The sequence below is a fragment of the Eleutherodactylus coqui genome, chromosome 1, assembly GCF_035609145.1.
Source record: "Eleutherodactylus coqui strain aEleCoq1 chromosome 1, aEleCoq1.hap1, whole genome shotgun sequence".
NCBI classification, from domain to species: Eukaryota; Metazoa; Chordata; class Amphibia; order Anura; family Eleutherodactylidae; genus Eleutherodactylus; species Eleutherodactylus coqui.
The window spans coordinates 319,863,706-319,883,979 of record NC_089837.1 but is presented as its reverse complement, the minus strand read 5'-3'; the positions used below and the strand labels follow the sequence as shown (position 1 = coordinate 319,883,979).

Sequence of the window (20,274 nt, the reverse complement as noted above, 5' to 3'; positions counted from 1 at the left end):
CACCATCATGTGATTAGAGGCGGAGCATGTAACTCACTCACGGTCATTAGTATTTTGATAATTTTGAGGGGTCAAAACTGCTGAAAGACAGCCGTTCAGATTCAATTGTAGCCAATTGGAAATGGGTAGCAGCTAGCTTTTTACCACAATTTGAACACTGCGCTATTTGAGATACAATGCTCCCATTGATTTTAATGGGGCCTTGCAGACCTGCACTTAAACGCAGCATTTTCTAACTATGTCAGCTCTGTTTTGGCCCTTTTTTGCGCTTTTTAATGCACTGCATTACCAATCAGAGTGATGGGGTGCGTTAAAAGACGCTGTTTCACGCAGTAACCTGTGTTCAAAAATGCTGATAAGAATCAGCTGTAGAACCTAATAGCTGCAGTGAAACGCCGCGGATTTGGCCTATGTCAGTCCTGCATAGAGTGAACAGACTGACAAAATTGAAGCCCCCTAGGGTTACTAGGATGTCTCTAATTTGTAAAGTATTTCAATATACATTAGTTGTTCTATAGGCTAATAAATTATTAAATCACAGGACCAGAGAGTCAGCAACAGCATACATACCATAGAAGCAGACAACTTGTCACATAATGATAGTCTGTGCTCCTGGATCTTGTAGTACTAAGCACTTTCAAGAGCACATCTCTGCAGGCGTGGTTGATTTGGCTGGCTGATGGTGTGGATTGCTCAACCAGCCAATGACCTGGGTTCTGTGCACATAAATACCAGAGCCTCTCTCAAGTGGGGGCTGTTCATAATTGATCTACATCTACTAACTGAACATTTGTGTTAGGCAATTTTCACATGGGCGCAAGAAAATTGCGGTAAAGTTGCATTTTTGTTCTTGCGATTTTTGAGCATCAGTGATACTTTTTTTAGAATAATATTGCATCGCTGCCACTCACATTAAAACTACGTGAAAAAACTTTGTTTAACGTGAAAGTCAATAGGACTTTCTAATGTTAAAATCACAATGCAAGGTTGTTGTGTTGTGATGCAATAAATAGGAGACTCCATAGGGAAACATGGGAGATTTTAAAAAGCGCAAAACGCAGAAAGATAGAGCACGCTGCGATTTTTTTTCCACTCAACATTGCACAGGTGAAAACATCGCAGATGGGAAGGAAAGCATTGAATATCATCGGATTCATAATCTGCTTTTTTACTGACTCTCGCATCAGGCGAAAATCGCGCAATTTACTCACCCATGTGAAACTACCCTTAGGGCTCCTTCACACTGGCAATCGTGATATCACTGTGAAAAAAAATTGCGGCTATGTCGCAACTTCTTTCCCTTGGTCAGCGCTTCTTTTTCTCGCAAAAACTTTACTGTCACTTGTGATTTCTAGCGCGTTTTTTTTACATGATTTTTCCCTGTTTTTATTTTACGCAAAGGTCAATAGGATTTTCTAATGATAAAAAAACATTTTATGAAAATTTCCTGCTCTGTGATGCGATAAATAGGAAGCTCCATAGGGAAACATGGGAGCTAAGAAATGTAAAACGCAGAAAGATAGAGCATACCGTGGTTTTTTTTCTCGCAACATCGCATGAGTGTTAACATTGGAGATGTGAAGGAAACCATTGAAAATCATTGGTTTCATAATTCTGCGTTTTCACTCACTCTTGCATCGCGCGATTTTATCGCAAGTGTGAAGGCGCCCTAAGGATTTGTTCGTCTGGTTTGTGGTCTGAATGCATGCATTTCTATTTGATTCATGTCTAAATTCCCCTCCAGCTGTAGGTGTGCAGACGCCTGGTTAGTGTGAACTAAGTCCCGCTTGGTTTATGTCTCAAACCCCACCGTCCATAAATGCGCAGACGGCCGTGTCTGATCTATGTCCTGATTGTAGTTTGCTGTATCCTGCTCTGCTCTGACCCTGTCTGGTGTTCTCTGCCTCTTTTCCTATTTCCACCCAGGGCAAGTCAGGTTTATCCTAGGTTTGTGTGTAGGGCGGTCCTTGTTAGGACGATCACCTGCCTTTTAGGCCTCATTCACACGGGCTACAAAATCATTGCTACAAAACGCATGTATGTGAAGCCCATGGTTTCCTATGGTTTCTTTAAAATCCCCGAAAAGACTGTGTCTGATTGCCTGAGCGCTCAGCCAATCACAGGCATCGCTCAGCCATTCATTGAATGACAGGTGAGCACTGCCTGTTATTGGTCCCTTCACTCAGCCAATCAGAGGCACACTCAGCCATTCACTGAATTCAATGAATGGCTCAATGTTGCCTCTGATTGGCTGAGCACAGGGACCCATCACAGGCAGCGCTGAGCTGTCATTCAAAAGCTTAGCACTGCCTCTGATTAGTCATAGTGCTCAGCCAATCAGTGGCAGCACTTTCTGAAGGGGATTTTCAATCCTCAGCCACCAGAAGAGAGAAGAAAACCGCTGAAAAGCCAGTCAACGCTTATAGATGAGCTTCCTTTTTTTTTTCTTTTTCTACAGCTAGGGATGATTTTCAGGGAAGGGCTTATATTTAAAGCCCTTCTCGGAAAAATCACTGCAGGGGTTGCCGTCATCCCATTTCTTTCAATGGGGCTTCAGAGGTGTCGGCCCCATTGAAAGCAATGGGAGAACATTGTGCTCCTGTGTCACAGCTGTGACAGCTGTGGCAGGGTAATTTTTCATCCCCGCGGGGAGTGCCGTTGTCGCGAAACAGTGTGAAAGTGAAGTCACAGTGTTCATTGATGAGAGGACTCCCCGCGGAGATGGAGAATTCATCTGCCGCAGCTGACACAGCTGTGGCAGAGGATCGCAATCTTCTCTGTATGCTGTCAATGGGGCTGCCAGTGCCCATTGACCTAAAGGTGAAGCCCATGGACGTGACATCATCCAGGAGTTTCCCATCCAAGGAATCCTGATGCCGCTGTTAGTTGCTTTTTGTAATTCGTGATCCTATTTTTTACTGCTGTGGCAGGGGATAGCGATGGCACCGCACTTTATGTGCGAATTTTGAATGCACCCAAGTGCGATTTTTAAACTGTGCCGCCTACTTCGGTCATGCAAATTTGTTGACACGTACAGTTCACGTTTTTTTCATGCAACTAAATACGCAACAAAAAACACCTGTACGACTGAGCCCTAAGCCCTGCGTCACAAACGCCGGGCTTAGTAAATTTTCCCCTATGAGTTTCTTCTAGACCAAAAATGCTGACACCAACTGTTACATGGAAGTCTATGGAAATATTAAACTCACTACAAAGTGTGTTTTTGTATATGGTGTTTTAGTGTCTTTTTTGTGCTTTTTGGGTCAATTATGTCATTATGACATTTTTTTGTAAACTGCAGCATAGTCTGGGCTTGGCGTTTTTCCCAAAGACTTCTCTATAGAACTTGAAAAGCTCCATAAAAAGACGTTACAAATGTAGCACAAAAAGGCACCACCAAAACACTGTGAAAAACAATTGAAATTCTGTTGTTCTTCAACAAGGAAAAAAATTTTTTGTCTTTTTGTGTGTAGGCCTTAATAGTTGCAATTTACAACAATAACTGGTATAAGCACTTTTATAACTCCTAAAATTGCTTCTTTGGTAGACCTAATGTCAGATCAAATGTACCTCATATGTTGTGTTCTGTGGTTACCTGGTAATTAATGTATTTTAAATTATCCAGTGCAGACAATGGCATCAAGCCTAGGCAAAATTATACCTAATGTAAAGTATAATAGTCTAAATTTATGCTGATACAGTAAAGCTTGGTCTGGCTGAAAAATACAAAAGTTGAGGTTGCCAAAATATATGAGGAAAATATTGAGAGGGTAAAGAGACGTCAGCCTCCGGTACTCTGTGTGCCGAAGGTACCAACTGCTATTCATCTGTGGTTTTTGTTTTCCTTAACTTTTTTAAACATATGCTTGTAAAGGTTTATAGTTCAATCTGGAGTAATTGAAGTCATTATAAGTAATGGTCCTTTTAGATGAGCCAATTATCATTTGAAAAAAGCAAGTAATGGTTGATTTTTGCTTACAGATATAACCTTTTTTCTTAAAACTGGAGTACCACTTACAAGTTGTGTGCCCACTTGGTGGATCATCATCAAGAGTTGTTCGAAAATGACGTTGCACATTTATAACAGTCAGGTAGATGAGAAAATCAAGGACAGAAAACGCTCTCCTGTTTAAGTTGGCAGCAATTTTGTCTCATATCCTCCTAGTCACTAATCACAGAGCAGCTTTCATTTCACCCCAGCAGCTTAACAACAAGCTATGGACAACAAAGCCGACTTACTGTTAGACAGTTTTGCCCAACAAAAATTTTTGAGTTTCTGTTTCCATTGATATCAAATTTATATATCTGAGTGTCATTAAACGTGAAGATCACGGGAAGATCATTGTAACATCCCTGTATGTAAATGGTAGTTACACTTTAAATCACTGGTAATGTGCATTCATGCAGCACCATCTCGTGGTCATCAAGATACTGCAGTCTTTTTTCCTACATTTACATTTAATCTCATTGATTAATTCTTTAGAAGGGGTAAATTTTCATTACTTGTAAAGTCTTAGGGTCCTTTTTAGACAAGCCGATTCTTGTTTGAACACGTGAACGAGTGAGTGACACCATTGCTAGCTCTTTCACTCTTGGGCAGCGTGTTTAGGCAAACAGATACATCATTGTCTCGTTCAAACGAGAAATCGTTCAGAATCGTTCAGTCTTTGACATTCACTGTATAAGTCCTATGGTGCCTTAGGTGCGCAAATACGCACCAAAAGGAAACATGCCGTCTTTTTTTGCATGTGCTAAATGCACTCACAAAGGCTAAAGTGAACCCGTTGAAAACAATGGAGTTTATTCTCTGTGAGAAAGCCCTGATGGTGGACTTTCTCTCAGTGTCACAGCAACACAGTGAATCACAAATTGAGCTCCCTCCACTTAACCGGGCACTGTAGTCGGAAGACTACGCTACAACTCTTAAAGACGTGCACACAACACAGTGCTCGTGACTACTTTTCACCTCTAGGCAAGCTTTAGGGTCTCTCTCGCAACTCATGGCTACAGGCCCCACTCAATCCTTCTACCGCACCCTTGTGCTCCTAGTGCACTCCAACTTACTGGCAATAAAGAAGAACCGCTTGCATGCCCCCCCAAAGAAGTGCCCTATCATTCATCCTTTAGACACATATGCAACACCCAGCATGGTGACTAATATGTAAACTTTAAAGGGGCCACTACACTGGATGGAGACCATTTGCACAATGTTAACTACATCAACTAGTCCACATATTAACATAGAAAACATCAGAAGTTATACAATGAATATTAGCAATTACCTGACTACAGAAAGTTAACTTTTCAACCCCTGTTACAAGCTTTTGATCTGCTGCCTCTATTCCTATTCAGCTATACAGGTGAGAAGCATTGTTAAGCAAAAATCCATTTTCAGCTAGCTGCATAGCTGTATAGAGTGATCAGGGATCTATGTTCTTCATTATATCTGCACAGTCAACTGCAGTTCAGGTACAGTACTGTACATAGAATAATTTTTGTTGTTTTTATGTCTAATTTATCTATTTTTCCCAATCTGAAACACAGACCTGATACACTAACACTAAGAAAGTACATGGGATCTTAGCAGTGAGTTGGCACGATGTGAGGAGGAGTCACATGCAGTACAGGATGGCTTCTCCTCACACAGTGCCCATCAACAGGTAGGAGTATTAGGAATTCATCTAATGGCTAAATAGCTAATTTAGACATAAAAACACCAGCAATTATTCTATGTACAACAAGGTGCCTGCTCTACAGTTGACAGTGCAGGCGCAGTGAAGAACAAAGGTCTTGTATTCACTATCCCTATTCAGTTATGCAGCTAGCCGGACACTGATTTTGCTTAGCAATGCTTCTCAGCTGCATAGATGAACAGGAATACTGACAACAGTTCAAGAGGCTTTTTCGACTAAAAATGTACACAATAGGCTGATTTAACATGTTGTAATACATTATTTTGATATCAATGGAAACACAAACTCAAAAAGTTTCATAGCACAAAATCAAAAATGTTTTCCACATCAGAGGTGTTCAATGTGAGGTCCCTTTGTCACTCGACTCTCATCAAGCCTTCCTGCAATACAAGTTGCAGCTTATCGCAATTGATGCATTGGCTTCTGTGATGCGTACTCGCAGATCATGCATGGTGCGTGGTAAGGGTGGTATGTGGAAACCCTGACATTCCCTCACAGGAAAAAAATCACGGAGTAAGGTCTGGGGAACTTGCAGGTCAAGGAAGAAGGTCACTATCGTCATGACCTGCACGGCCAATCCATCTATTTGGTAGTCCCCTATTGAGCTCACTTCTAACTTCATTGTGAAGTGGAGGGTGCCCGATCCTGTTAGAAGATGAAACCTGGGATTTCCTGTTCCAGCTGTGGCAGACACTGTAAGGCTGGGTTCTCACTTGACTGAAATCCCTGCGGAAAACTTGCAGACTAACCGCATGGAAATAGCAAAAGATTTCTCCGCGGGAGAAATGCAGCTTCAAAACCCGCAGCCTTCCGCCACGGGTTTTGGAGCGGCTTCACCCGCCTGCATTCCGCTGCGGCTATCTCTTCCCATAGAGAGGAGAGAAGCCGGCGTGGAAACAGGGAAGGAATCGATATGCGGTGTCTTTCCACGCCGCATGTCTATATCAGCGCAGCTTGGCTGCAACGGATCAGCGGCAGCATGCGGACAAGATTTTTGCAAATTTCATTCACTTTGCTGGCTATCCGGGGATAAAAAGCCACAGGCAGAATGTCCGTGCAGAAAGTCTGCATGGACATTCTGCGGCAATTGCGCCCCATGTGAACCCAGCCTAATTGTAGCGTCCAGGTACGATATCCCCAGATCCTCTGTCGGCTTGACAAGTGCCCGGCAGCCGGCCCGGAACGACAGAGAACACTGGCAGGGTCCCTGACGGCTCCTGCTAGGTGAGTATGGATTTTGGTTTTTTTCAGCATCTTTGGCTGCATTTTAAGCTGCGCAGGCCAAGGGGGCGCTGAAAAACACTCGCTCTGGAGCATCGCTTTAAACCCATTCTTAAACCCATTTGACATTACAGGAGACCAAAGATAGACCATGATATACTGAATATGTTATAATGACATATTTATGAGCTAATTAATGAAACAGCAATGCATTACATAGATGGCAAGAAAATGAAACGTCCCTGCTTCATATCATTGATGGTAAACACTGCATGGAAATATGACTGTGAGTAATAACATTCACATGGTGGAATCTGCCACAGATGTTTCCATGTAGATTCCGTCTCTAAAACCGTGCCAAAAATCAATGTATATCTGCCATGGATTTTACATGTAGATTTGCTGTTATGAATGGGCAAAATCCGCTCGTGGAATTTTCTCCACCCAGATCTTCGTTAAGACGTGAAATGTCATTTTCTTTGTGTGTGCGGCACAATTCAACTCTACGGTGGAAAAATGCAGATTCCCATTCAAATGAATGAGACACGGAAAATACGCCGTGTGGTCATAACCTAAGTGTAATTTGGAACTTGGATATTAAAAGGATTTTCTGGGACTAAAATATTGCTGGTCTACCCTCAGGATTGGTAATGAATATCACATTGACGGGAGGCTGACTCCTGGCACCCCCCGATCACCTGTTGAAGAGACCGTGGTGTTCGGGTGAGTGCTGGGGCCTCTTCGCTGTATGCCAGGCACATCTGCACTCATTCTTAGAAGGAATCCCTGATATTACAGCTCAATCCCATTCACTTGATATCACAGTTGAGGCTACAGAGCTCAACTATATAACGGCCCCTTCAAATAGCCCCAACCATCTATTCTAAGGATAAAAAGAAGTACATGGATTTTCATTGATCCAGGGATAGCCCTATACTATTCTATGGGTAGCGTATGCAATGCTGTCCATACGCAATACATTGCATACGGGGGCGACGATAAATATGTAACCCCGCTATGAAACAGCGCATGACAGCATACGTGAGTTACACTAGCATGCACTCTGCACTCACTGCCATATTCTGCGATAGCCGACTCTATGCCGGCTCATACAGACCGGTAAAACGCTGTGTGATCCAAGCAGCGTTTTACGTGTACGGCCGTTAGAATGAGGTCTAACTAACCATGTAAGAAAGCAAACATAAAAATACTGGGACACAATTTAAACAAATACAAAGTATGTAAACAGTTTAAGCATAAAGACTTGTTAAAAATGTCTTCATTTAAATAACGTCATGAAAAAATTCTAAAAACATTTATCATAAACACCTATAGTAATAAAAATTGAAATAATTCCAATACAAAGCTGGTAGATTTTTACATTAATTTAGTAATAAAACACTTTTCAGAACCCGATGTTCTTTTTCATTCACCACTGCTGCATGACTTGCAACTGTCTCTGTATGAGTTTATATGAAGATTAACTGTTTACTCTCGCCATCTAGTGGTGGATTTAAAGAAGTGTTACGTTTCTGTCTGGTACACACAGAGGCTCTTTGTTCATGATTTGTGTACTCACATCTATGCCATCTGATCCCGGGATCCCTGGAAGGCCAGGTGGACCAGGAGGCCCTGGTGGACCTGGAAGACCAGTCTGTAGAAAGAATAAGTTAGAGATTAGAGAAACTTATATATATGTATATGTTAGCATAGAATAAATACATTTCATTGCTTGCAATATGTTAGAATGGACTATACATAAAGCTGTAAAAGACAAAGAAAAACATTATAAAACTGTATATTCCTGAAGAATAACATTTTCATTTTTGATGAGTTTTAAGAGGTTTGAAGGATGGCCTAGGAGGGGCTCTGTAGGACTATAAATACTAGTTAGGATTCCCTACATGTTGACACTTGTACCTAAAGGTATATTAATATCAAACTACTGATAAACTACTGTATGCAGTACTACAAAAAAAGAAATGTTTTAAAAAAACCTTGGTAACCACAATGTCTACAGAGTTTTGTCCTTAGCAAAGAAAAATGGTTGTCTCAACTTCCTGAATCCCTGTGACATGGGTGGAGTGGGATTCATGGGTTAATTACACTTAACTCCAATGTGGTCGAATTTGAGTGGGGAGGTTTTAAAGGGGGGGGGCATAAGCTGGTATTCGGCATTCACATGCATAGTTCTCAATATGTGTAACCTGTTCAGCATTAGTTATTCATGCCCATCTTCTCATCCACAGCTCAGAAGAGAGAAGCTGAAATTGTGTGGAAGTTCCAGTAAGTTAAGTCCATAATGCATATAGGTATGCAGATTTTATCCATGAGTGATGGTGGAGCACCTTTGGACAAACATATGCATACAAAGTGCAGAACTTTCTCATAATTTTATGTATGTATTCAGGCACATGAATTAATGAAGTTCAGACTATAGATTAGACCATAGTTATCGGTTTAATATCTACCGTTTACCCACTATGGGCCTACATTCTATTCTGTGGAACAAAATGCTTTAATTGACTGTCATTTCAACATTTATTCTGAAAACGCACCATGTTTACAGCTCATGAAACAAGATGTGAAAAGAGATCCATGTAGACATCCCTATATATTGACACTTGTAGACACCCCACTACTTATAGATTTGTTCCAGTCTATGCCATACCAGAAGCAATGACAATATAATTAATGACCAATTATATAAAAGAGTACAAGAGGGTCCTGGACGCCTTTCTTGAATGGTACAGTATTATATGATATAATCATTAATCACTTCAGAAGGGTCGGTGATCCGGGGGTTATTCCGATTAGCAGATTGCAGTCAGGAATTTTCTTCACCTAAATGGGGAAAATTTGCTTCGACCTCATGGCTTTTTTTTTACCTTCCTACATAGGCTCAGCTGGATGGCAATATGCCTTTCTTCGGCCTTACATACTACGTTACTATAATTGGCCTTACTATATACAAACAACGCAGCCCTTAATTTTAAATAGTATATCAAATTAGATAAGAGACTATCAAGCTGCCTGACCCGTGCTGGTTTACACATGGTTAGGAATTCTAAAGCTGACCATACACATTCAGCAACTGTTGGAAGAACCATTGCTTGTCCGACAGCTGTTACCCCTGGTTGTCCCATAGACATGAATGTTTAGCTCAGTTTGTACATTATTTTGAGTAATATCAATAACCACACATGGCCGTGTAGACAACATATGGTTAACAAGCCCTGTACTACATGGCTGATACTACTTTAGTTGACTGTCATCTATGAATGCCAATGGTGGTGTGCATGGTAAGCTGCTAGGAGACAGTATATAAAAGAGAGGGCTAGTGAGCCACGTACAATATGACTGCTGCTACTGTTGGTACCAGTCATTAATACATATCTAAAACATGGAGTATAAATTCCTGGCAAGAGTTCCAGGATCAATAAAACTACTCACATTATATGATAATATCAATGGGGATGATTAAGATATGTCTTACTCTGAAGACATTCACTGTTCATTTACTTCTGGCATACTGTGCATTTAAATTGGCTACAAAATAAAGTTAATTATCCAGAGTGCGAGGGCTTCATTGCAGGAAACTGTTAAAAGACTAGCTAAGCAATCATTTGGGCAAGCAGCAGTCACTCTGTCCGCTCATTTGTTTGTGTTCAGGGGCTCGGTGAGTGTGCGGGGAACAGGAGACTCCTGACTGCTGAATGGCAAACTTTGTTCTCATACATGAATGCCAAATGTCTCAGGATTCTGCATTCCTCCTGCCTCCTGACCTACAATCACCTTCACATAAGCAGCTCACTCCCCCTTTCCTGTAAAAATTCTCCTATACAGTATGCTCCTGACCACTTACCTTCACCACATACATTCACTACTAGCAGAGACATACAGATCAATTCAACCCAAAATGAAATGCCATCTGGATGTCATGGTCATATAAAGTCCCCTGCTTCTTCAAATGTTATCCAATTGTCTCCAGGTTGTATCTGTTTCTGGAAAAGATGGGTGACAGCCAATATGGCCACCATTATAGCATCCACAAAGGCTGTCACCCAGCTTTCCCAGATCCCTGAACAGCAAATTTCTCTAGCTATTCAGTGATGCAAGGGGAGACAATGTATCAATGCATATAAAGGTTTGCTGGAGTCTGGGAAAGTTAGGTGCCAATCGTCTGTACTGGTGACCTTTTTGATTGTGTACATATAGTTAATATAACTTCAAAATTGCTCAATACATTTTTTACAACTTCAGGGAAAGGACAAATCAGAATCTCTCATATCTACAGGTACTTTTTAAGAAAATGCATTTTAATATAGCACAATCTTAGAGTCTGAAACAACTTGATTTTTACTTTGAAGACATTTACAGTCTATCTGCTTGATATCAATGACGTCTAAAACATATTAGCATGTGAACATTTCTAATCGCTAATCCTACGCTAGGCCCACAACTTATGCCCTCAATATCAATTACAGCACAGTTATATGAGAACATAACAAATCTCACAGGGGTTACAGGAATATAATACATGCAAAAAGTTTCCATTAATTATACTGTAACGCTTGACTTTTTAAGTCGCCAATCAAATATATCAGTTGAGACAAAAAAAAAATTGCAACTTTTCTTTTTTACTGTATCAAAACTTTGTATTATCAAAGTATCATGTCTAAAACTGTTAGAAAATTTAGTTTGGTCTTACGTCTTAGCATTTGCATCAACTAATGACCTATATCAGCTAAAGGTTGCCATGGGCCTCTATTCTCTCAGATGTCCTTTAACCAATTGGAAATGTTGCTATCGTGTTCATTCACAGATTTGTTCTCTCTCCTATAAAAATGGTAAGGGATGGAACTATAGGGCTAAGTCTAAGAACAAAAGCAGTTTCTAAGCTACATCAAAGCTACACATCCAAGGATGGCACATTAATATGCAGCCAGAAATGTCATTATTCTAAACAATTTCTCTTGATACCATCACTAAAAGATGTTCGAAAAAGTGTAAAATAAACTTACAAACTGTGCCAGGGAAAGACAGACAAGGTGAAGAATCACAGAGAGCTGCAGGCTTCCCCGTACTTTGACCATGTTGCTAGCTTCTGGTTGCCAGAGGACCTGAAGGGAGGGGAGGGGAAAGCCACACGGGCTTTTCCAAAAATCCTACCAGCAAGGCTAGAGCTCCAGCTAGTCCTGTGTTACCAGACCCCAAATACTGGAAGATATGGGATGCAGAACTCTGACACACTGAGAGGGGATAAGGTTGGAGGGAGGAGGAGAATCTATGAATATGCAATAGGCTGCTAGGTGGGAAATTTGGGCAATTGGCTGTTGGGGAAAGGGACCATCCCTCCTTCCAAATATCAGGTCAAGGCTTAAGGTAAGATGTCTAATTTCCCACAGCACCTTTTTGCATTCCAAAAATACTCAGGAAACTAAGTTTAGCTACATTCATTGAAAGCCTGATATTTATAATGATCTTTATTTGTATAGCACCCTTATTTCCCCTCTCCCCAAGACTGTACAATTTAGATGGTACATGAACAGACAAAAGAGTAACACACTAACCATTCAGACAATAGGGGTGAGGGCCCTGCTCACGAGAGCTTACAATCTATGAAGAAATAGGAGTAACATATTGTGCAAGGTCCACAGAAATTCATATTTCATTATGCAGTAATGCACATTATTAAATTGAATTGCTAAGATAGCAGTTCCAAATGTCTCAGAACTTTTCAAACCAGATCTTGCTTTTATATTTCATAGTCATAAAGTGACACCATCAAGAATGGAGGATGTATCCGAGAGCAAACGTTTGTGGAACACCTCAGTAGGAGGGAGACGGCAGTGAATGGCCTGTTGTTCAGAGCAGACAGTTATTCCTCTATACACTTCATATGCTCCTTCCCTGCATGCTCCACAGTGATTTCCTGTGTAATGGACACCATTCTGGTCTTATAATAAACCCCATTGTGCTTACTCTCACTAAACATGCAAAGGTCTGGTAGAAATACTAAGTAACTCTTAAAGTACTGTCAAGGAATAGTGTGGAGGAGAATTGCTAATTTTAATTGTGTTTGATGTTGGGGACAGGTTATTTCACTAGAGGGCGCTCATGCTCAGAGAAATCCACTTATTTTTACCAGCTTGCTGCACTGCACAGTTGTTCAGGATTTATGACAGGTCACTAGTATATTTCACTGGCAAATAGTGGCATGCTGCCAATAAAAGCAGACCATGCAACTGCTACAGAGCCTGCAGGGGGGCCCGGAGGCTAATGGACCCGCTCTTGTCCCACCTGAGAAACTGCTAGTCCCTGCTCCAAAACTTACAGTCACCAGTGCAAGAATATTCTTCATAGCTCACACACTTCTGAGCCTGATGCCAGCCACATGCTGTGAGCATAATCTGACTTCTCCCAGTCTCCTGCGCACTGTACTCTGAGAGCAGTAAGGGGACGAGTCAAATCATGCAGATTTCAGTTGGTGTGTATGAGTTATGAAGATACTGCTTGTACCGGTGGCTGTAGGGTTGGGAGCAGGCGATAGTAGTTCACCAAGTGGAGCAGGAACGTTATTACTAACTAAGGCCACAGAGGGAAATTATTACTAAGTGGGGCCATATAGGGGGCACAATTACTAAGTGGGGTTGCAAAGGGTACACCGTTACTAACTGGGGATGCAGATGTAGCACTGTTACTAAGTGGAGACACAGAGGGAACACTATTACTAAAAGAGACTACAGAGGGGAACACTGTTAGTAAATGGAGCCACAGAGGGGGCACTATTACTAGTGGGGCCAAAGAGAGCGGAACTATTACTAAGCTGGGCCATGGAAAGGGAAATTGTTGCTAAGTGGGGTCACAAGGAGGGTACTATTAATAACTGGAGCCACAGAGGGGCACCATTACTAAGTAGTACAGAGAGGGAACTTTTATTTTTGGGGGGCCACAGATGGGACACTGTAACCTTGTGGGGTCAAAGAGAGGAGAACTATTACTAAGGTTGGCCACAGAAGTGGAAATTGTTACTAAGTGGGGTCACAAGAAGGGTACTATTAATAACTGAAGCCAGAGAGGGGTGCTATTACTAAGCCGAACCACAAAGGTGGTACAGTTAGATTTTAGGGCCAGAAAGGGAGCACTATTTCTTTGTGGGTGCACTGTTACTTTGTGGGGTTACAGAGAGGACACTTTTATTTTTTGGGACCACAGATGGGACACTGTTACCATGTGGGAACCACAGAGGGTGCACTATGAAGGGCATTGAGGCAGTCATTGCAGGTAGTGTCAGGGAACGTATGCTGAAATGAGTTGTGGCTGGAAGAAGTCTTCATAATGGTCTGTACCTGGATAGAGAAAATAAAGGAAAGTGGATATCATCAGAGACACCATCAGTGATGTCACTTGTGACAACTGGCACTGGAGATAATTGCACTGGGATCATTGTGTAAAACTGGTATCAGTTTTGCTATGTGGCCCCATGAGTTTATGTATGCCCATGCTGTCAAAGACAGCAAAATCAACTTTAATCATTTTTTATTTTATACAACTGACAGGTAAACTTTATAACATACTCCTGCAGAAGAAAATATGTGGTCACTGAGCTCAGTGTCTTGTAGTCAGCATGTCCAGTCTTTGCTGTATGGACTTGCACATGTAATCTAACATAGCAAGTCCATAAAGTAGTGAATCCAGGTATGGGGGAACCCTATGGGCAGCAACAGATAAGAGGCAAAGCACAGATGCAAGGAATGGACAAATAACTCTTACCTTTACTGGCCAGCTGTTACAATGTTACAGTCAGCGGTACAATACTTGAACATTTCACACACTTTGGAATACTTTCTTACAATTCACACTACAACTCTCAGGCCACAAGTCTTTTAGTTACATTGCCACCGTTTGTAGTAAATATGCACTCGCACTTGTAATACGCTTCAAAAAGTCTTTCAGTTATGGTGCAGATCACTACACAGTTACAAATAATACTTGCAATTAAAAAATGGGCAGCGATCTATGTCTGAGTGTTGTTATAAGCACACAGTCCAAGTGTTTTGGTGATACCCACCAGGGACGCACTGTTACATCAAACATCCAAGATAGCTTTCAGATACTTGGAATTGTCACAATCCCCTGTTCGTCAGAAGCTCCAACCAGGAGGGTGCCAGTAAGCTGTGCTAGATGACCCAAAAGTCTTTTTGGTAAACATGTATAAGAACACAAAAACAAAAAAGCTCCGGTGTTTAGTGAGATGCCCCTAGGAAATGGACTATCAATATAATGCAGTGTGTTTGCAGTGTGGTATGACTTATTTTGAATAGTGGGTGAAGGAATTTTTCTGTTTCCTAGCTTTCAGGGATACCCATTTGGTATTGCACACCAATAATGCTCAGGGTCCAGTAAAGTCCAACACAGGGTATATTGTGTATACAACAAGGCTGCAAAAAAAAAAAATCCCTTGATGTTATCTTATAGTACACTTTCATGGTTTGTCTAAACCTTCTTGAGTCCAGTGGCCCCAGGCAATTTCCAGGATACACAAAAGGTGATAAGCACAAATGAAAGTGACATAGTACTGTACTAGATAACCTCTGACTCTCACTCCTGCCTGGTTGCGAGGTGCTCACCCTGACAAGGACGACCCCACTTCATGGTGGCTCGCCACTGTTAACACCCTAAATAGAATCCACTCAAGCTCCTTATCCAAACACATTTCTCTCTGACATGTCAAACAGGGTTAATCTGGGGACAAATAGTTTAAAGATGGTTTAAACTGGGTAGCATGGGTCCAATACGATATTACAGGAGCCCTCCCAAAGATGATGACATCTGGATGACAGAGGACAGAGTAAATTCCAACAGAGGGCTTATTATGAATACAACAAGGCTGAGATACATTTTGAAGGTCTCAGTTTGCCTCCATTTTCAAGCAGGGTAAAAGGTAGATGAATTTAGAGCAACAGCTTAAATACATACTTAGAAATATCCCGTGTTTACTGTTCCGATCATGCAGACAGACATTAAACCGGAAATTCTAGTGACCAGAATTGCGATCCAATCGCTGGCAGTGTTGTGTTTTCCACCAGCTGGAATTATCCTGCACTCCATGGACCAGTGGCAAATAATATGACATGATGGTCTCACACTAGAGACATTAATGAAAATGGATCTAGGCAGATATCAGTAAGTATATTGCTGGAAATAATGCATCACAATAGTATAAATGATAACCATTATATACAGGTATTAACAATTCAAACAAAAATTGTAATGCGTCATTAGGATACTAACAAAAAATTAATAAAAGCATAAAAACTAAACATATACAACATCAAAATAAAGATACTTATATAAAGATGCAGTTCGGTTCCCTGCTGGAGCTATCTTGGACGTTTGGTGTAACAATCCGCTTCGGGTGAATATCACAGAAACACTTGATTGTGTGCTTATAACACTAAAGCTTAGAGCGCTGCCTACTTTTTAATTTAATTGCCTATATTGTTGTTTTTTATGGTTCCCTTGTGAGCTATTCCAGTGTTAGGACCAAGCAAACTAATATGCCTGGGAAGGATTTTTAGAAAAACTATGGTCTACATTACCTGGGAGGATTTTATATACAATAACTAGTGAACTTCTTGTCAGTAACATGAAACTAGCTATTAATTTGGCATTAACCTTGGGCATCCCATTCGTATATAATCCCACCTTGGAACATCCTGATAATTCTGAGAAAAGGGGAAATCCAAGTTTCTTACTAAAGGACTGTATTGAAAGTCTTTTTAGATATACTATAGACTGTCTGTTCCTAATAATATATCATGACTAGAGATGAGCGTATACTCGCTAAGGCACATTACTCGATTGAGTAGTGCCTTGCCGAGTATCTCCCCGCTCGTCTCTAAAGATTCGGGGGCCGGGAGTGGCGGGGGAGAGCAGGGAGGAACGGAGGGGAGATCTTTCTCTCCCTCTCTCCCCCCGCTCCCCCCCCCCCCCCCCCCCCCCCCCGCAACTCACCTGTCACCAGCTCTGGCCCCCGAATCTTTAGAGACAAGCGGGGAGATACTCGGCTAAGGCACTACTCGCTCGAGTAATGTGCCTTAGTGAGTATACTCGCTCATCTCTTATCATGACATTAAGCATGACAACAAGATAGCCCCATATGGGTCATAGAATGCATTTGAAGTCAGGTTTTTGTTGGATATACAATTTAAAGGGGAATGGAACACGATAATGGATATATTTTCGCATCTTATGTTAGACAAACTAATCAAAAGAAGACAAAGTCTTTAGAAAATGCATCTTGATTACAGTTTAGCGAATGTACTCTTCCGAGCTTGATGCTCGTTCGAGTATTAGCATACTCGATGGTGCACCGCCCCAGTTTTGGCCCCTCCCCACTGGTGACATGTCCAATTTGACCCTTTACCGCTGCGCACGTCAATGGTAGTTTGTTGCTGCCTTGGCACGGAGGAAAGAGGGAGAGAAAAAGAAAAAAGGAGCTCGGCAACTGGCTCATCTTTGTCTATCATCCTAATCTTGATCTCCATTCTGCTAACAACCTATCTTTAAATTCCTCCTTATTTTAATCTCCCACCCCCATTTTTCCTGAGCTGCACCAGTTCTCTGGAATACTCTACCCACAGGCAAGCAGGTTAATCCCCAAAACCCACAAATTTAGGTGTACCTTAAAAACACATTTCTTTAGGAAGGTCTACCATATTACCTAGCCCTTTTCTCCATTCCCACTCAAACCCTAAAATTTGAAAATATATAAAAGAAAGGGCTACCATAGCACAGGCATCACCAGCGTAAAGATATAAAAAATGTGTAGTAAATGTGCTCACCTGTGAGCGCTACAGAAATAGAGCTATGCAGAAGAAGTAGGATGGCTGAAGCCCTTCTCCAGCCGATCAAATAGATCACCAAAGGTGAGGAAGAGTGGTGCTGATGTCCTTGATGAGTGGAGCCAGGCCATTATTGAACTATTTAAATGTTCTCTGATTCCCTGCTGACGAAGGAGTTTGTCGGGCTCCATAATGCGTAGTCCAATAAAAATTAATGTTTTCATTAATTCTGGCTCCACTCATCAAGGACAGAAGCTGTTCCTCCTTAACTTTGGTAATCTTTCTGTGGAATATATTGGTGCTATAGAAATAGAGAAATTAACATAATTTTAATTTGCAATAGGTCGAAGTGATCTGTTGGTTTTTAGCTACCATCAAGGTCTGAAACACGTGACTTGTCCTATTATGGAGAGAAATTATACTCTTCTTAGTTCCATTGATACTAAGGAAAATGAAATTACGCATCTGTGGAAAAATTGGCATGATCTGTTATACCACATGCTCTTATAATAAAAGTTATATTGGCCTTACAGCTAGGAAGCTCCATCGGAGGGTGAGAGAGCATGTATCTGATATTTGTGCTGCGAATGATGTGCTTGATATTGCTGGTTTAAAATCCATTACTGGACACTTTAAATTAATACATAGTTTTAATGATTCTGTACTTAAGGTCCAAGGAATACGTTCTAATTACTTTTTATTCAGGGGTACAACTTGGGACATTCTTTTATTTAGGGAGCACTACATGAGACACAGTTACTTTCCAGGACACAGTGTAGAGATATGTTGCAAAAGCAAGAATCAGAAGTCATCTGGGCGGTAAACTCTGCGGAGAGGAGTTGTGGCCAGAAGTCATCATGGCAATCTGGAAAACAGAATGACTCCAATTAGACATGACGCCACATGTGTGTCACTGAATGTCATTGTTTATTCTACCACTGACTGCTTTTAATTAGTCCTGTAGTCACTCGCAGGGCAGATTCTAGGGATTTTGAGCAATGGGGCTGACATCAAATAAGTGGCCCACCGCCCAAGTATGCCAAAGCATTATAAAAGCAATTAAATAATCACATTTGTGACATCCCTAGTGGGCTCCATGTAAGCCCAACAAATTGTCACTTTTAGTGCCCTCCACACCGTAATGTGCCCCCTTTTATGATGCTGTTCAGAAATAATGCCCTTCATGGCATCCATTCAGTAATAAAGCCCCTCATGGCCTCCCTTCAATAATAAACCCCTCATGACCTCCATTCAGTAATAAAGCCCCTCATAGTTTCCATTTAGTAATAAAGGACCTTGTGGCTTCCATTCAGTAATAATGGTTCTCATGGTCACCATTCGGGAATAGAGCCCTTCATGATAACCCCCTTTTAGTAAAAATGCCCCTCATGGCCTCCGTTAACTAGTAATATTTTGGCCTCTCATATCCTCCATTTGGTAATAATAATGCCCCTCATAGCCCCTTAGCAATAATAATTACCTTTCTGGTCCCATTTTAGTAATAATGATTCCTTCTTTGGCTCCTTTATATGAGCATTAAAATAAAGAACACACATACTCACCTTTACTCTCCTGCTCCCAGCCTCTGCAGTTCACATGGCATTGATCCCAGCAACACTGAGAAATAAACTGGCCGCAGCAGTCACGTGATCGCTTTACAATGTAGTGATTAGAGCAGGGCCCAGGAGTAGCATGACAGGGGAGTATATGTGGGGGCGGGGTTTACTTCAGTTCCCCATTTGCCCCTGATTTTTTTCTAGCACCCTCAGCAGTTGTACCCTTCAGTGTTAGAAACTGGCATGGTCACTCGAAATGTTTGCAGAGTGACGCATGGTAGTAGCATTCTAAAGGTCCATTTATACAAATCAGCGAACAGGCATTTTAAATGAGAACTGATCAATGAGATGGGCCCTTGTTTCATGGCTTTACACAGATCAATTTCCACTGTATTGGTAAGGAATATGGGTTAATATAGCCCATATTTTTTTTTTTGTCACTAGGCAGCTGTCCAATACGGCATGTAGCCCTATAATGTTATGTTGACTGAGGACAGGGCACTACAGTGAGACCTGTCAGGAAGTATTAATGTCACCAATAAGGTGCACAAGGGGACCACAGTGTGATTCTCAAAAATGAGTCACTTTGACCTTAAAGGGGTTGTCCCGCGGCAGCAAGTGGGTCTACACACTTCTGTATGGCCATAATAATGCACTTTGTAATGTACATTGTGCATTAATTATGAGCCATACAGAAGTTATAAAAAGTTTTTCACTTACCTGTTCCGTTGCTGGCGTCCTCGTCTCCATGGTTGCCGTCTAATTTTCGCCGTCTAATGGCCAAATTAGACGCGCTTGCGCAGTCCGGGTCTTCTAATCTTCTCAATGGGGCTCCGTGTAGCTCCGTGTAGCTCCGCCCCGTCACGTGCCGATTCCAGCCAATCAGGAGGCTGGAATCGGCAATGGACCGCACAGAAGAGCTGCGGTCCACGGAGGAAGAAGATCCCGGCGGCC

The 20,274-nt window shown here is 41.6% G+C and overlaps 1 protein-coding gene across 1 annotated transcript in view; it reads right to left on the bottom strand.

The window, feature by feature from the left end:
* Nucleotides 1–12,153, bottom strand: part of COL9A2 (collagen type IX alpha 2 chain) — a 69,806-nt gene extending 57,653 nt beyond the window's left edge. Inside the window, exons 1-2 of the mRNA XM_066575053.1 lie at nt 11,939–12,153; nt 8,494–8,568 (exon numbers count right to left, since the gene is read on the bottom strand). Of these exons, the coding sequence (XP_066431150.1) occupies nt 8,494–8,568; nt 11,939–12,010 (147 nt within the window). The 5' untranslated portion in view covers nt 12,011–12,153. The remainder of the gene's footprint in view (nt 1–8,493; nt 8,569–11,938) is intronic.
* Nucleotides 12,154–20,274: the final 8,121 nt, after the last annotated feature.